The sequence below is a fragment of the Zalophus californianus genome, chromosome 17 (genome assembly GCF_009762305.2).
Source record: "Zalophus californianus isolate mZalCal1 chromosome 17, mZalCal1.pri.v2, whole genome shotgun sequence".
NCBI lineage: Eukaryota > Metazoa > Chordata > Mammalia > Carnivora > Otariidae > Zalophus > Zalophus californianus.
The window spans coordinates 56,759,339-56,776,115 of NC_045611.1; the positions used below are offsets into that span (position 1 = coordinate 56,759,339).

The 16,777-nt window shown below is 52.7% G+C and overlaps 1 protein-coding gene across 4 annotated transcripts; it reads right to left on the reverse strand.

Annotated features, from left to right (window-relative positions):
• Positions 1 to 8,386: 8,386 nt before the first annotated feature.
• On the reverse strand, positions 8,387 to 15,863 carry LOC113936288 (leukocyte-associated immunoglobulin-like receptor 1). Of its 4 annotated transcripts, none has more exons than XM_035725053.1 (9): positions 15,752 to 15,863; positions 15,346 to 15,381; positions 12,601 to 12,882; positions 10,400 to 10,438; positions 10,000 to 10,110; positions 9,882 to 9,924; positions 9,756 to 9,793; positions 9,544 to 9,599; positions 8,387 to 9,061 (listed from the first exon to the last, which is right to left on the reverse strand). In XM_035725053.1, exons 1-9 carry the CDS (start codon positions 15,783 to 15,785, stop codon positions 8,915 to 8,917), a joined length of 786 nt encoding a protein of 261 aa, XP_035580946.1. In that variant the 5' UTR covers positions 15,786 to 15,863; the 3' UTR covers positions 8,387 to 8,914. The 4 variants fall into 4 exon arrangements, with proteins under 4 accessions (XP_035580946.1, XP_035580944.1, XP_035580945.1 ...); XM_035725051.1 differs by adding an exon at positions 10,211 to 10,243 and having other exon boundaries at positions 15,346 to 15,832; XM_035725052.1 differs by having other exon boundaries at positions 15,346 to 15,832.
• Between the last annotated feature and the right edge of the window lie 914 nt (positions 15,864 to 16,777).

Here is a 16,777-nt window from a genome sequence, read left to right on the forward strand (position 1 = left end):
TTACATCCCATCAACACCAGAGCCACAGGGTAAGTGGTGTAATAAGGAAAATATTACATTAATTTCTTAGGAACAGGGGTTTGAAAGATCAGAGCAAGTGTGACATAAGCAGCCGGGGCCAAGCTCTGCATACCACCACCTGCCGCTGCAGCACCTGGGACATGAAGCCCAGTCCTCCAGAATGCGGCCAGGCTGGGCTTCGGGCACTGGTGCTCCCAGGTTTGGGATGATACGTCAGGGGCTGAGGTCAAGGCGCTGGAAGGAAAGGTCGGTGCTGGAATCCGTTTCCAGAAGGCTGGGAACCGACTGAGGACAGTGTCAGACACCAGGGGTCTGAGGTTCCTCATCTGCTATGACAAAGCAGGTTTATTATGCTTTTTCAGTTCCGGAGGTCAGAGGCCTGCTGTGGTCTCCCGGGGCTAGCAGGAGGGTGTCCGCAGGGCCCGACTCCTTCCTGGACACAGGGCTCCTTCCTCTGTCTTCGGTGGCTGGTGGACCTTCTGTGGGGGTCAGTGTGCTGCCGGCCCCCAAACCACCCTCAGTCAACAGGAACTCCCTGAGATAGCTTCTCTCCCCTGTAGCGGGTTCCAGACCATTCCCAGGTGACTCCCAAGACACCTGCTCTGGCCTTGCTCCCGTCTGACCCACCCCATCCCAAAGTCAGAGGCTCTGGTCCCTGCACGGTTGGCTTAGGCCCCTGGCATGGAGCGGCAGGGCCTGCAGGGAGAGTCCTCCTCGGGGACCTGCAGGCCTGGATGGAGGCTAACTGAGGCTGACCTGGACCCCGCTGGAGTCTCCACCCGCTGCGCCCCTGCCTTCCCCCACTCACCAAGGCCCAGGAAGCGCGTGGGGTTGCGGCACATGGCCAGCCGCTGGCGATCTGCCCTATCCTCGTCCTGAGGTGGCAGGACAGGGCGCTGTGGGTCAGGAGGTGAGCAGGAAGGGCTCCGAGGGCTCCTGTCTGTGGTCTCCCAGGAAGGAAGTGGGGGGCACAGGCCCAGCTCTACCTTCCTCTGTTGGATCACAGAGCCTTGATTTCTGGAAGGAGTTCCAGTGAGATACTACATAGCCAGGCTGAACCCACGTCCAGATGGAACGCCCCTAGAATTAACTGGTGATTATAGAGCCAGACAGAGAGATAATAGGGAGGTAGAGATAGAGATAGATGATACGTGATAAAGTACACGCAGAGTACATACGTGCACACGGACATAAATACAGACATGCTGGGCTGCAGGTGTTGAATGGGTAGTCGCACAGAGAGATGATAGGACTGCGGAGGTGGCAGGTGCATTCCTAGGGGGATAAGTAGATACATAACTGGATACAAACGTAGGCACCCAAGAGATGATAGATACACACACATAGTTACACATAGATTCCAGACAGCCAAGTAGAAAGATACATAGTTACAGAGACAGCCACAGACAGATGGTGCGGAGCGCAGAAAGGGGAAGTTTCTGGCTAGCTCCTGGTCCTACCAGGCTGACTGTTCTCAAGCTACGCATTCCCCAAACGCAAAGGGCAATCATGAAATTCTCCGACAACTTCATGTTATTCTGGGCGGGGGGTGCAGAGAGAGGCAGGTGGCGCGTTGGAAGAACGCTCAGGCCGGGTCTCCCTCCCGCTCTCCAGGGCAGGTGGCGCTCTGCTCATGTACGATGCTCTTGTCTCTGCACTCCTCTGCATCCTGTGACTCTGGGCCTTGCTCTGCACACTCACCCCTCCCTCCCAGATGGTCAGGTCAGGCTCTCTTGTTAGGGGGCGCTGACGGGGCTGGGGGGACGGGAGAAGGAGGCAGGACGGGACTTTCATGCTGTCAAACATCCCATTCTGGGGCCCCTGGCTGGCCCAGTCGGTAGGACATGTGACTCTTGATGTAGTTCAAGCCCCACCTTGGCTGTGGAGATTAGTTAAAAATAAGATATTTCTTTAAAAAAAATCCAGGTTCTAACTGAAAACCCTGAAGTCTACAGATGCAAAACCACTAAAGAAACAATAACGTTTGTGCAAACATTGGTGGGCAAGGCTTCCTGCACTGTTGGGGCTGCTATGGGGGCTGGTTCTTGTCTGGACCCCCGTGGGGCTCCCTGGGTCCATTTATGGCACAGAACACAGGACTGTGACTAGCGGAGGCGGTCCGGAGCCCCATCCCTGATGATGACACGCAGTCATAGCATCGTCTCCTCCCTGTCTGTCCCCCTCCCTCCCAGGCCTCTAGCAACTTGGGGCTTTTGCATGTCCTTGAGTCTCAAAAGCTTCTCCTATAACTCTACCGGCCTTTACGTTTCAGCGAATCCTATGTTCCTTTCACAGTTTCTTCTAGGGCCCAGTTCCTGGGGGGACTGAAAGCATCCACTGGATTCTGATATGTCCCGTGCACCACCTGCTCACCCTGGGAAGGAAGGCTGAGGACCTGGAAGTGTCCTGGAGCTTCTAAGACCTGTGCTGACCTCCCAGGAGAAGGAGGCAGGCAAGGGAAAGGCCTGGGCCTTTTAGGATCAGAGCTCAGGGGAGTGGCTAGCTGAGCCATGGACACCAGGTGGGCTCCCAGGCAGAGCTGGAGTCCTGGGGTAGGGACTGCCTCGGGGTCCTGGAGTCAGCAAGGTGAGGTCTGAAGGGGACAGAGGAGGGGTCTGTGGTGTGCTCTTGGACCGGGGGCACAGACATGGGGCTCTCCTTAGACCTGGCACACAAGCCCAGGGCAGACCCAGCCCCTGTAGCCACTGTTTTTCCAGGACAAGAGAATCAAGCGCTCTATGTCTGCCGTCCGTCCAGGCATCAAGGCCCATGTGCTCTACGATTCTTGGCCTGAAACCACATGTCTGATGCCCAGACCTCCGTGTTCCCCAGCCTCAAAGAAACGGAAGGTCCAGACCCATGGGCTCTGCCATGGACACAACACAGGAAGCAGCCCTGTGGATTCAGAGGCCATGTGGCCCCTGCGGAGACAGTCCCCCACCTGCTGCAGGGAACCTGGGGCTCGGGGTCAGGGCTGCTCTCCCCAGAAAAGCACTTCTCTTTCTACATGAAAGCAACCATCCTCGGTTCCCAAAGAAGCAGGAGGAAAAGGTGGTGATGCTCTGTTGAAACTCAGCCCTAGAGAAAGACCCCAACACTGCAGATGGGTGTTGCCATTGACCGCCTCCCAATCAGTGACTCTTGCTTAGGTGATGTTGCCCAGGCAGGAAGGTGGAACCAGAGCGGGCAGCTGGATACTGAGCAGCTGAGCGGGACCCTGGGGAGAGGGCGGGGGCTCAGCAGGACGTGCTGCAAACCACGAGAGGGTGCCGTGGAAGCCCACGCGTGCAAGCATGCCTTTAGTGGATTTCAGTGAAAAAGCAGTTGAAGGAGGGCCTCTAGATGATTGCTCGTGCTGGGAAAGAAAAAAACGCTCGAAAACCATGGGAGCAATTATAACAATAGCCCAGGAGTTGCTCTGTTTCATCGAAGAAAGGTTAGAAGTCATTCGTTAGGAAATTCAAACCTGGAGAAGTTACAGAGTCCGCATGTAAGTGAACGTACCACCGTGGGTGTGTTGGGGGATGTGCGTGTGTGCATGAGTGTGTGTGTGTAACAGAGCCGGATGTAATGCCATTCAGCAGAAGAAATAAAATGTCTTTGTCCATCAGTGACCTGGTCTCACTCAGGAGCTGCCCCGTCTTAAGCAGGGGACGCACACACACACACACACACACACATTTACACGCACGTGCATAGTCCCTCCCAATCGTTGCAAACACTCCTGCATCTTTTGCTGCCGGTCTCCATGCTCTTTCCCAGGATGGTGTCCCAGGTGGAGGGAGAAGCCGCCTCTGCCGCCTCCTGCTGGTCCCTGGGGATGTGGGGTTTGCTCACCAGGTTGCTGGAGGCCCAGCTGATGTCTGTGCCCCCGGGTCACAGGGTCCAGCCTTTCTCTGCTCCCTGGGGCCTGGGGACCCTTCTGGTCATCTCGATGTCCCCTTTGTCCCAGGGGTTCAGTGGAAGTGTCGGGACACCCGCTCCTGCCCCCGCAGCCTGGCCCAGGTGGGATCTCTCCTCCCACCATGACGGGCCCACTGGGGCCTCCTGGCATTGTCTCCGTGGGCACACCTCGGGGGAACTGGGCGGAGTCCCTGGGCAAGGTGGACCCGCGCTCTCTGCCTGGCCACACTAAGCCACCAGGAGTGCTAAACGCGGCTCATCCTCCAGGTGGCGCTCGGGGGCCGCGGAGCAACAGGGACATCCGTCCTGTCGGAATGTCCCTGCACCCATGGCCAGAGTCTTGACGCCTGTGTCCGTGTTGGAGGGTCAGGAAGGAAAGACTAGTTCACAATGTCTGCTTTTCTGCCCTCTCCCGCTCCTCTTCCCACCAAGTCCCCAAGATGGAAGAGGTGTGGGCTTTATTTTGCTTTCGTTTTACAATTTCCCCAAAACTGTGTCAGCTCCCCAGTGACATCATTGCCTGGACCCACGGGACTCCTTTTCACTGGAGCAGGTACCCCGACCTGGTCAGCCGTTCCTGCTCTGGAGGGCGCAGAAGACTCAGGAGTCCTCTCTCGCCCAATGCCAGGCTCTCCACTCTTCCCTTGCTGAGAGCCTGGCTCAGGTCAGAGGCAAACAAGACAGATGTTAGCGGGAAATACACCATTCTGACTGTGAAGGTTATTTAGGGGTCAGCCCGACTGAGCTAAGGGATGTCCCCAGAGCCGGGAAAACATCACTTCTGGGTGAGTCTGTGAGCAGGTTTCTGAAAGATTAGCATTTGATTCAGTCACTGAGTGAAGAGGTCCACCTTCCCCATTTGGGTGGGCATCCTCCATCCTCCGAGGGCCCAGATAGAACAGACAGGGGAAGGAGGCCCAATTCCCTCTCTCTCTCTTCTTGAGCTGAGACAACTATCCTCTCTGGCCCTGGACATTGTAGCGCCTGGTTCTTGGGCCTGAGGACTGGGGCTGAATTATACCTGCAGCCCTCCTGGGGCTCCAGATGGCAGAGATCGGGTGGTGGGACTTCTGGCTTCCATAACCTGAAAGCTGATTCCTATAATAAATATATATTTAAATATATATAAAAATACATGTATATATTATGTATACATATTATATATAAATGTATTTTTATATATTTATATACAATCTTTATAACAGAATCTTTTGGTTCTGTTTATCTGGAGAACCCTGACTAATATACTAATTGTTGAAAAATAATAGAGAGAGAATGTGTCCCTACATGAAAAAGAGAAATTCAGTACAGGATGTAATGAAGAAAATGAAGATGCAGAGTAGAGGGTAGCAATCTGAGGAAGAACCTTGAGCACGAATAGAAATTAACCTTGAGTACAAATGGAAAATCAAAGCTCAGTACAAATTGAAATCGTGTTGAAAAGCCAGGCACCCACCCTCTCTGAGCCAGGACAGACCCTCCCAGCTGGTGAAATGCAGCCTGTCCCCAGGTCCCAGAGCAGAGCTGACAGTCTACAGTCCCTGTCACTTAGGTCCCGGAATCGAGTCCCGCATCGGGCTCCCGGCTCAGCAGGGAGTCGGCTTCTCCCTCGGACCCTCCCCCCTCCCATGCTCTCTCTCTCTCTCTCTATCTCATTCTCTCTCTCAAATAAATAAATAAGATCTTTAAAAAAATAAAAAATGTTAATATTTGCAAAGAAGTAAAATAGCAATTGCACCATAATAAGCCAGCTGAGTTTAGGTTGAATTTTTCAAAAATATTCTTTTAATATGTAATAAAACTTTTAATACAAGGCCTATAGCAGGCATGCGGGTTTCCTACCTTCCCCATAGCAAAATAATAATAATAATAATAATAATAATAATAATAATAAAAGACATAAAAATCAATCAGAATGAGACACTCAGGCCCCCCTAGCAGGGTAATGTTCCATTTTAATGTGAGTGGGGTCCTCGAGGCTGACCCCACAAGCCAGGTAGAGATACAACACGTCCCACCCCACAGGGGGTTCAGGGCTCTCCTGGCAGGTGTCTTGGACACCTCACAGCCTCTGGTGGCATAGCTGGCCCCGCTGTGGGCACGTGGTTGTGCAGATCCCAAGTGTTTGCTGTGGAGGCAGCATGCGGCTGTCTTGTCTACAAACCCTGTAACCATCAGCAACAGTGCTAGGCAATCGAATGGGCAGTTGTGGACAGAAGCCTAATCTGTGTGCAGAGACATTAAGAAATAACAGGGGCCATGAGGAAGGGAGGAGAGGATCCTGTTCAAGTAACAGAGCCATGAGGCCCGCCCATGTGGTCAGGTCCTGGGGGGTCAGGGAGAGAGGCATGGAATTTGGACACCACGTGATGTGAAATAGAAGATGGAGAACGGATCCAGGGAAATACGGCGACCTGCTTTCTGCACACCACAAGGCAGGGGGCTCTCAGGAAACAGCCCCCAAGATGCCCACACCCCATCCCCATCAGGATGTGTGTGATTAGGGGAGCATAACACCTCATGTGTGATGGAAGTTAACTGCCCGCACAAGCAAACAGGTGAACGCGATCCCAAGTCAGCAGCAGGGTGATTTAAAAATCCTGTGTATTCGTAGGAACTGTGAGGGACAGTCAGGGTACAGAGCAACAACACTACTGAAAGATTGTTTGTTACAGTTCTCAGGAGGAGGGGCACACTGCACCATGCAGGGCTCCAGGGGCGGTCGGCGGGGCGGGAGGGGGGGCAAGCGGAGATTGCTAGCTAGAGCTTTTGGTGTGGTTTCTACAGGAAGAATGAGCAAGCCAGGGTGAGCAGGCTCAGGACTGGCTGGACTCCACAATTTCAGTGGGCTCTATAGTGGAAAAGATGACCCTGTTGTCTGTTCCATGGCTCCGGGGTGATGAAGGCACGTGGAGAGAGTGGCCCAGAGTGTGAGAGCCTCATAAGGGAGGTGGTTGGGGGTGTGCACTCTGGATCAGCTGGTGAGTGTTTGTTTCCCCCCAGGAAGAGGATTTTGCTCAGGAGAGGGGGGTCAGTGAGGAAGGTTGGAAGTCAACGCAGTGACTGAGGTCATGTCCAGCACATGCATCTAGGACAGATGTCAAGTTTATAGACACCTGAAACGTGGCTAATACAAGGGGTATAGCAGGTTCTGCTCCACAGAGTCATTCTGGGCGCAGGGAAATTAGACTGTCAAAACACCCAGCATTTTACAGACTAGTGGGAGACGAACCCGTTCACATGCTGCCTTACACGTTACCTTACCTCACGTGGCAAACGGTGTCTTTACTGGTGTCAGTGAGTTAAGGATTTGGAGAGGGGAGATGATCCTGGATTGTCCCACGGTCCCAGTGTAAGCATGAGGGTCTTTATAAGAGGGAGGCACGAGGGTCAGAGGAAGGGGAAGGAGGCGTCACAGAAGCAGGAATCCTAACCAGAGCAGGGTTTAAAGATGCCACAGAGCTCCCTGAGGATGGAGGACGGGCCACGGACCAAGGGATGCAGGAGCCTCTAGAAGCTGGAAAAGGTCACCAAGTGGATTCTCTGCTCGAGCCTCCAGAAGGAACGCGGCTCTATGGACACCTTGATTTCAGGCCCAGAGAAACTGATTTCAGACTTTGGACGAGCAGAACTGTAAGATAACAAATTGTGTTGTCGGAAGCCACGAAGGGTGTGGTGATTTGTTACAGCAGCCATGGGAAACCGATACCCTCACTTTACATGGAGCAGTTGTTGCAACCCCGTTAGGAAGAACGACGTCCAAGCCCAAACTTGAAGGGCGTTAGCTGGGTGAGGGAGTGAGGGTCAGATGGACAAGGTCTTGGAGCTGGATGGTGCTGTTGTGTTTGGAGAATGCATGGCGTCCAGTGTGGATGAGCCTGGAGTAGGGATGGGAAATGGGAGGCTGCCATGTTCTGCGGCGTGGACTGAAAGCCTCAGGGTCCCTCCCTGTGCAATCACAGCCTCACCAACTCCCTCGTATGGTCCATATATACATACCCATTAGTGCATGTGCATGTGTTATTCGTTTGTGTAGTTTGTGTGCATGTGTGTGCACGTGTGTAGGTGTGTGTGTGTATGTGCATGGGTATATTTGTGACATGTGCATGTAGGGGTATGTGTCTGCATGTACGTGCGTGCATGCATGCATTTGTGGACGTGTGTGTGTGTGTGTGTGTGTGGAGTGTAGGGTTGTATCACCTGTGTGTGTGTGTGTGTGTGTGGAGTGTAGGGTTGTATCACCTGTGTGTGTGTGTGTGTGTGTGTGTGGAGTGTAGGGTTGTATCACCTGCACGTTTACTCGGGCACACGTCTCCTTAGCATTGCTTTCATTCCACCCTGGGACACTCAGTTCAGAAAACACCAATGCATTCTTTGTCTTGTTCCCTGCTCGGAGCTTTGAGCAGAGACTGGGACCAAGCTCCCCAGGCAGGGCTACTGTGGCGGGGGGCGGGAGGGCTGTGAAAACTTTTATTGATGAACAAAGAGAAGCATAATCCAGAAAACAGCATCTCAGCTATCAGCTGCCCATGTGTAGTGCAGGTTCAAGGTCAACTCTGGAACTCTGGAAGGCCTTTAGAGTGGACAATTAAATCAGAGCCTCTGGGGGGCAGTTAGGGATACACGGGACACACCTGGAATCACTTGTGTGACTGGGAGGCCACAGCTGGGTCTCTGGAAACAGCCAAGTGACTATAGCTGAGTCTCTGGAAACTGCCAGGAGTCTGGAGTCCGTAGCTGGGTCTTTGGAAATAAGGGCTACACGTTCTCTCCAAGGATCTAGTGGATTTTAGGAGGGACCGCATGGTTCATGCATCTCCTAGATGTTGATTAGAGGCCTCCTGACGCCAGTTCTTGCCTCCAGGAAATCTGACTGCATGGCTTTCCAGAAAGGGATGATTCCACCCGGAAGCCCTCCAAACGGCCACTTCACGCTTCTGCAGGAATGGCTTCCTGTGTGTCTAGGAGTGGAGGCCAACTGGGCCTGGAGTCAGTGTCTGGCGAGGGCCGCATATGTGCTGGACTCAGCTGTGGGTTCCATGGACCGCGGGGATGCGGCTTGGGCTGTCCTCTGTGTGAGGATCCAGTGGTCCAGCTGAGCATATGTCACGTCTGGGGGGCCTCCTGCAGTAGGGGTCTGAGAGAGAGAGACCCAGGTGAGTCAGGGTGGCTGAAGAGAGGGTAGGGGACTGTGGGAAGGGGGGGCTAGTAGCCAGCCTCCAGGTGACCCCCGTGATCCCACCTGCTGGAATCACCACTGTGTGTAGTTCCCTCCCACTTAAGATCAGGGCTGGCCTGGGTGACCAGTAGACTATGGCAGAGTGAGGGCGTAACGTGGCTCCTGGCCCTCCCTCTTGGGGAGGCCAGCTGCCATGGAGAAGCCCGGGAGGAACTGAGCATCCTGCCAACAGTCGTGCGGGGGGCGGGGGGGGGGGTAGTGCCATCCTAGAAGTGGTGCACATCTTCACAGCCACCTCCAGAAAAGACCCTGATCCAGAAAGACCCTGAGCCAGAACCACCCCGCTAATCTGCTTCCAAACTGCTGAGCAAAGAAACAGAGATCATTTCGTCAAGCTGCATCTGTTAATGCAGCAGTTGGTAATGGGTACAAGGACTTACTGGGGTGCGAAGCATTTCCCCGTCCTTTTCAGGAAGTCTGTCGACTGCGGCCAGATCTGGAGGGAAGGGGACAAGGGTCAGGTCTCTGAGGTGGGTCTTGGAGGGCAAGTTTGCCTGAAAACTCAGCCTCAGATTTTAATCTTGCACCGCCTCGGGAACATCCTAGAATGTTCCCAAACGTTCCCCGCTCACTGGTCTGTCCCTCCTTTTACCTGGTGTCCTCTCTAGGATGTCAACAGCTGGGCTAACCCTGAGGGGAAAGAACAGTGAGCACTGAGGGGGCCTCCCTGAAGGCAGAGGACTGGGAGGGGGTCCAGGGTCAGTCTTAAGAACCTCACCTCTCCTGGGGCCTCTGCTCTTCACCTTTGCTGCCGGGGGGGCCTGAGGACAGTCAGGGGTGTGAATTAAGAAGAGATCCCTTCTTCCCAGCACCCCCACCCTCTCCCCGAGACCTACTGTGTTTCTTCTGGTGCTGATAATAGAGCAAGATGAGGACCAGGAGGAAGACACAAAGGAACAAGGTCACAGAGACCCCAGTGAGGATAGAAACACGCTCTGTTGACAGGCCTAGGGGAACAGGGAAGATGGAAGCAGATTATCAGGGATGTGCATTTATTGGCCACCAACTGCCTACCATGGGTATGCTGGGTGCTGATCATACACACACCTAGGTATAAAATCTCTGCAATGCATAGTAGTCCTGTGACACGGGAAGCATCGTTACAAAACCAGGGTCCTGAATGCTGAAGTCCTCTGTCCACAGGGCTTTAGCAGAGCTGGAATAGGACCAACCCCAAAGCCCATTCTTTCCCCTTCCCCAAGAAGCACACTCTGCTCCTCTGTCCCCCTCACTCACCGGGACTGTTACTGTCCTCCCAGTGCATCTGTGGGTCTCCTGGGAAGGAGGAATTGAGCGCACGGTCAAAGGCCTGAGCTGGACAGAGAAGGCTGAGTCTCCCCGACTCCCCCTGCCCCGCAAAGGGGGCTCCTCCAGAACAGGCCCATGGGGCTTTCTATGAGGATGGAGATGCCCTATCATGCTGTCCAGTGTGATAACCTCACTGGACGATTTCCATTGAAACACAAGTTAAATAAATTTAAAAGTCAGATCCTCAGCTGCACTGGCCATGTTTCCTGAGCTCAGGGGCCACACCTGGCTAATGACACTGTGCAGGATGGCACAGAGACACAGCGAGCCCTTCCTGCAGGAGGGTCTGTGGGACAGTGCTGCCCTCCACCCTCCCCTTGCTCACCTCCTTCTGGATTTCCACCCCACGTGCAAAAATCCCCATCGCTGATGTCTTCTGTTTCTCACAGCAGCCCCCCGATGGGGGCGAATCTCCCTTCTGTGAGTGCAGAAGCCAAGACTCCACGTCCTCCTGTTGCCTGAAGCCAGTCACTCCAGCACCAGCTTGGCCCTTGGCTCTACGCATGTACCACACGTCCATTTCACAGGTGGTCAAACCGAGTCCTGCTAGGCTCCTCCACGCACAGGGTGGAGCCCCCATGTCGCCTCTTCCGGACAGTGACCCCTCCCTCCCGTCGCCCTGGAGGCTGAGTCCTCAATGTCCTTTAAGAAAGGCAGAAAACTTCACCTCCTGGAACTTCCCTCCCTCAACACCTTGTCTTGGGAGCCCACCCGTTGTAATATATAAATAAATATAAATACATTTTTAAGTTCTGTGTTTTAACTTATGTGTATAATTTCATTTACATGAATAATTTTAATGATATATCATTTAAGATTACTTGTAATGCATAAGCTATATATCTCAATTGTATCTCAATTATACATATTTACTATTATAAGGTAGGTATTTACATATATGAATTATAGCAAGACATGACACATAATATAATGTATCACATTATATAATCTATAATACTGTATGCTATTAACGTTTGGGAGCTCAGGGACCCTTTCTCCTCATTCCCCGTGTGCATCCAGCGCTCAGTGGGTGGGTGTCTGGTGCATACAAAGAAAGTGTGAGAAGAAACGGTCAGTATTAGTAAGACCAGCACTTTTTCAGGCCGTGGCATTCAGCAGGCAGCGACCTGACCGCCGTGCCCTGCCTAAACCAATTCCTGCGTCCCCTGCACCCCAGGGTCAGGAATTTGTCACACCTTTTGCGTGCGAGGAAACTGGGGCACGCACGGTTTCGGTCCCCGGGCACAGAGCTCCGAGGCAGGACTGGAATCTCCACCCTGATGCCGGCAGGAAGGCTGCGGGGTTTCTGCTCTGAACTTCAGTCTTCACAACAAGAGATGGGGCAGGGGGGAGAGGTGGGGGCATGCCTGTGCGCCCCCCACTCAGCGGGGTCAGGATTCTCTGAGAGGGGCTCTGTCTTCCTCTAGGTGACCTAACGCCACCGTTGGGACATAACCATCAAGAGCCCCGTTCTCTCCCATAGTTTGGAAGACTGTCGGTCTCTCTGTACCTTGCAGAGCTGCCAAGGGTAGGACTCTGCCCACAAGGGGGTGGCCACAGCCCGAGTTCTGCCCCTCCCTCCCCCGGGCTGCTTCCACCCTTCAGAGCCTTGTGCCCCTGGGCTTGAAACTTGCATCGTTTTGCACATTAAAGGAGTGGGGGGTTCTCAGAAGGTCAGAGGAGTGCCTCCCACATCCAGCCTCTGCTAGCTTTGACTGTTTTCACAGCACCTGGTACAGAGGTAGTTCCACCAGTGAGTGTCCTTTGCCCTGCAGGTGGCAGCCCCTCACTGTGGTTTTACCAGTTCCCAATCCAAGCCAAAGGCAGGCGGCTGGGCCTAGAGCCTGATCCCCAGCACAGAGCCCCCCCCACCTCAGCAATGCCCCCAGGCTGAGGTCTGTTACTCACCAGATGAGGAGTAGGTGTGTGTGTGGGGGGGGGGGGTGGGCTGTTTCTGTGACCAGGACAGAGGGACTGATGCTCGGCGGAGGCCCCCAGGGTCTGTCCCACTCAGCCTGGTTCGTCTGTGCATTGAGCACCCATGGGAACCCTGAGCATCCATCAGAAGACCACATTGGGCCATCACCCCGTCCCAGAGAAACCTGAGGGCAGAGCAGAGGCATCCTCACCTGTCACGTTCAGCTGCAGTGGCTCACTGCGTTTAGACCAGGCGACACCGTTATGATAGAGGCAGCGATAGAGCCCAGCAGTGTCTTCACTCGCCACGGGGATGGGGAATCTGGCCTGCGTCTCATGCTGTGGGTTCTGCACATCTGGGTATAGGTCATTTCCCTCCTTCTCCAGGCGGAATGTCTCAGCCTTCGCGGGTCCCTGGCAAACAATGGTCACCGGCTGCCCCTGGGGGATCACAGAGCCCGGCTCCGCCCAGATGGAGGGTCTGGGCAGGACCCCTAGGAGGGAAGCAGAGTGGGCTCTCAGAGTCCGCTTGTGAGAAAGTCACCATACCACAGGATTCATCCCTGTTAGATGCTCAATTCATTTTTAGGCAAGCCTGCAGAGCTGTGCAATGGTCACCGCCCCTTTAGAACGTTTCCATCGTCCTCCCCCAAGAGACCCCTCCATCCCTGCCAGGTCCCTTCTAGGTGGGTGTGAACTCTCCTCACTGCAGTTTCTCTCCCCCTTGATATAGGACCCTGGGACTCGGTCACATCTTGGGCTTTTCTCAGGGTGACAGGGAGATGTCAGAGCAGGCTGGGCGCCCAGACATGTCTGCCGCGGAGTGTGGCCTCTCTCGCTGCCCACGGCCACTTTCTGGGGAGACAGAGGGAGCTGGGACAGAGACAGTGGATGAGGGTGACGTGTCGTTTGTGACAACAAGGGAAACAGGAGTCTGGGGTTGTAGGAATGACTGTGGCCTGGCTAGCCCTGGCTGGGGGCGGGCAGGCTGCAGAGCCCCAGGGGAAGTCCAGTGGGGGCTGTGGCGGAGCACCAGCTCATCTCGTCCCACAGACCTCAGTCGAAGAGGTTTCCTGTCTCCAAAGCAAGTCCTCTGTGGGTCACCTGTTTCTGGGTTTGCTCTGTACTTTCTACCTGCATCTCAGCCTTATCTCTATTTCTTTGTTGTTAAGGTTCTTGAAAACCCCCATCTGCCTCAGCGAGGCTGGTGGCGGAGGAAGAGAGGGTCTGTAGCCCTGAAACAGGAAGACGGCATCAAAGTTACAAAATCCCTCATGGAGGCAGGAGCTGGGAGAGATTATTTGCTCATTTGCCTGCTCTCTCTTTCCTTCCTTCCTTCCTTCTTTCCTCCCTCTCTCCCTCCCTCCTTTCTTTCTTTTCTTTCTCTTTCTCTTTCTTTCTTCTTTTTCTTTCTTTCTTTCTTCTTTCTTTCTTTCTCTTTCTTTCTTTTCTTTCTTTTTCTTTCTTTCTTTCTTTCTTTCTTTTTTTCTTTCTTTCTTCTTTCTTTCTTCTTTTTTCTTTCTTTCTTTCTTTCTTTCTTCTTTCTTTTTTCTTTTTCTTCTTTCTTTCTTTCTTTCTTTCTTCTTTCTCTTTCTTTCTTTCTTCTTTTTCTTTCTTTTTTTTCTTTCTTTCTTTCTTTCTTTCTTTCTTTCTTTTCTTTCTTTTTCTTTCTTTTCTCTTCTTTCTTTTTTTCTTTCTTTTCTTTCTTTCTTTCTTTCTTTTCTTTCTTTCTTTTCTCTTTCTTTCTCTCTTTTCTTTCTTTCTTTCTCTTTTCTTTCTTTCTTTTTTTTCTTTCTTTCTTTCTTCTTTTCTTTCTTTTTTCTTTCTCTTTCTTTTTCTTTCTTTTTTTTTTTTCTTTCTTTCTTTCTTTCTTTTTCTTTCTCTTTTTTTTTTTTTTTTTTTTTTTTTCTTTCTTTTCTTTTTTTCTTCTTTTCTCTTCTTTTCTTTCTTTCTTTCTTTCTTTCTTTCTTTTTTTTCTTTCTTTCTTTCTTTCTTTCTTCTTTCTTCTTTCTCTTTTCTCTCTCTTTCTTTCTTTCCTCCTTCCTTCCTTGTTTCCACTATATCTTAGTACTATCTGTCCATGTACAGATGCCCTCCACGTGCCACTGGTCCTACAAACCTGAGAAACACACCCATGACCCCTGCCCTCTCGGGCCGAAAGTATGGAGGGAGGACAGACACTGATCACACACTTGCCCGAGTCCACAGGTACAGACTGTGATGAGTGCCCTTGGGGTGAGTGTGGGGACCTAGGGGTCCTCGGGGAGGTTGGAGGGAAGAGGCATCTGAGCTGAGAGCAGAGGGTCCGGGTGAATCACCCACGCTGAGCACAGAGGGTGGCCAGGGCATCTGACACAGAGAAGTCAGCATGTGAGGAGGTCCGGAGTTGAGGGGGAAATGGCGTGTTTGAGAAAGAAGGAGGGTTGAGGTATCTGGAGGTGATGAGCCAGACAGCATGAGGCCAGGACAGATCCAGACCAAAGAGCGGCGTGTGGTCTCACTCGTTCTGAACAGAAATGGTGAAAGGGCTCTAAAACGCTACTATTTTGCCCAAAAAAAAATATGAAAAATAAATTTCAAAAATGTAAGTGAAATTTTAAAATTATCATTTAAAATTATGTCACTAGGTGATGTGTATTGAAGGTAAAGAAGTTGGGATCAAGGATGGCATCTGGAACTCTGCCCTTGGCAACTGTCATGTTCTCTGCCCAAGGGATGCTGCGGGGGCGTGGTTTGGGCTTGTGTGGGAGAGCCTTGGGTTCAGCCTAATCCTGTGGGGTTTCCATTGTCTAGGGGTGTTGGGAGCGCAGGTGGAGAGTGGGGAAGACCCGGGAGGGTCATACATTTGGGATTGTTTGCAATTGGGGTAAATTTCAGGGTTCCTCCCAGGCCCTCCCAGGTCAGCACCACACCATCCAGAGCTGCCTCTGGGTGCAAGGAGATGGGGGGAGACTCACCTTCCTGTGCTTGGAGCACTAGGCCCAGGCAGAGCGCTGGAAGAGAAGATCTGGTAAGAGAATGCCCATCCCTGGTTTCCTCAGGGGCTGCGCCAGTCCTTCTTGCTCTGAAATAGTCTCGAGACAAGCCCCCGGCCTCCTCTTCCAAATAGATGCTTCTCCCCTCCACCAACCCCTCTGGAGTCTGAATTCGTCCCCATACCCAGGAGACCATTTTTAGGCTAAACTTGCACGGTGTGACTTAGGTCCGGGGCAAGAGCTGAGGGTGCTGATCCACGTCGCTCTCTGAGCGTCCCGAAGTCTTCTGGACTGGGGTCAGGACTGGGAAGGGAAGCAGGCCCCCTCCCCAAGTCTACCGCCCACCCCCTTTGTCCCTCAAACCCTTTGCCTCCATTCCAGGACGCACCAAGGGCCAGTACGGTGGTCAAATGGGGAGACATGCCCAGACCCTTGCAGCCTGCACCCTCCTGGAGCCGATAGATGAACGACAGAGCCTGCAACTGACAGGATGTGTCAGTCAGCTGGGCACATCATGCGGTTTCTACATCAGCCGCCTCCCACAAGGGGAAGAATGTTCTCCTGCCCTTCCCACTTCTCTCACTGATGAGAGTGAGGAAGTTCACGTCCAAAACATGCTTGGATGAGGCTGAACTCGCCCCCAGATGAACGCCTGAGGTAAGAACCTGATTGTCAACCTCTGGGATAAGGCAGAACATGGACTGTACAACAAACTGACTTGTTAACACAAAGTAACCCTCTGTTCTGGGGCAAAACATGCCACCTACACCACCGTTTCCTCATCTTTAAAATGGGAAGCCTAAAATCCTCCTCCAAGTCTTTATTTTTTTAAATTTTTAAAAAAGATTTTATTTTTTTATCGGGGGGGGGCAAGCAGAAGGAGAAGCAGGCTCCCCACTGAACAAGGAGCCTGATGGGGGCTCGATCACAGGACCCTGGGATATCCCTGAGCCGAAGGCAGACGCTTAATGACTGAGCCACCCAGGCGAACCTCCTCCAAGTCTTTAATGTTATGATATTCATTAAATTCTCAGTCAGGTGTTGGGAACTTTAAAAACATCCTGCTAGCGTGAGTTCTCTTCCCATTTTCCCCCAGTGCCGTTGGAACCAGCGAAAGGTAGGGTGCCCCTGAGCACATGCAAAATCCTAAAGGGGTGGGATGGTCATGAGACAGACCTCAGGCTTGGGGCCAGATGGGGCTTGCGTTCTCGTGTCCACTGCCCTGATGGCAAGAAGAGCCACTTCTCCGAGGTGTGGCTGCAGCAGACACTGTTGGTGGCCAAACATCAGTCACGGCTCACTGGTTCCCTTACTAACAGGAACACAGAGCTGTTGGAGTGGCTGTGCTCGAAGCCTGGGGCTGGGGGTGGCCGTGGAATGAAGTCTGGGTTAAGGCAATCTAGCAATCCCGTCT

Bases quoted from the DNA above. Each gene is read 5' to 3' on its own strand.
- LOC113936288 (XM_035725051.1), bottom strand. From the start codon at position 15,559: ATGGTCTCCTGGGTATGGGGACGAATTCAGACTCCAGAGGGGTTGGTG. The intron at 10,439-12,600 runs GTGAGGATGCCT...CCTCCTTCCCAG, and splicing joins ACTGCAGCTGAACGTGACAG to GAGACCCACAGATGCACTGG. The intron at 9,925-9,999 runs GTAGGTCTCGGG...GACTGTCCTCAG, and splicing joins TCAGCACCAGAAGAAACACA to GCCCCCCCGGCAGCAAAGGT.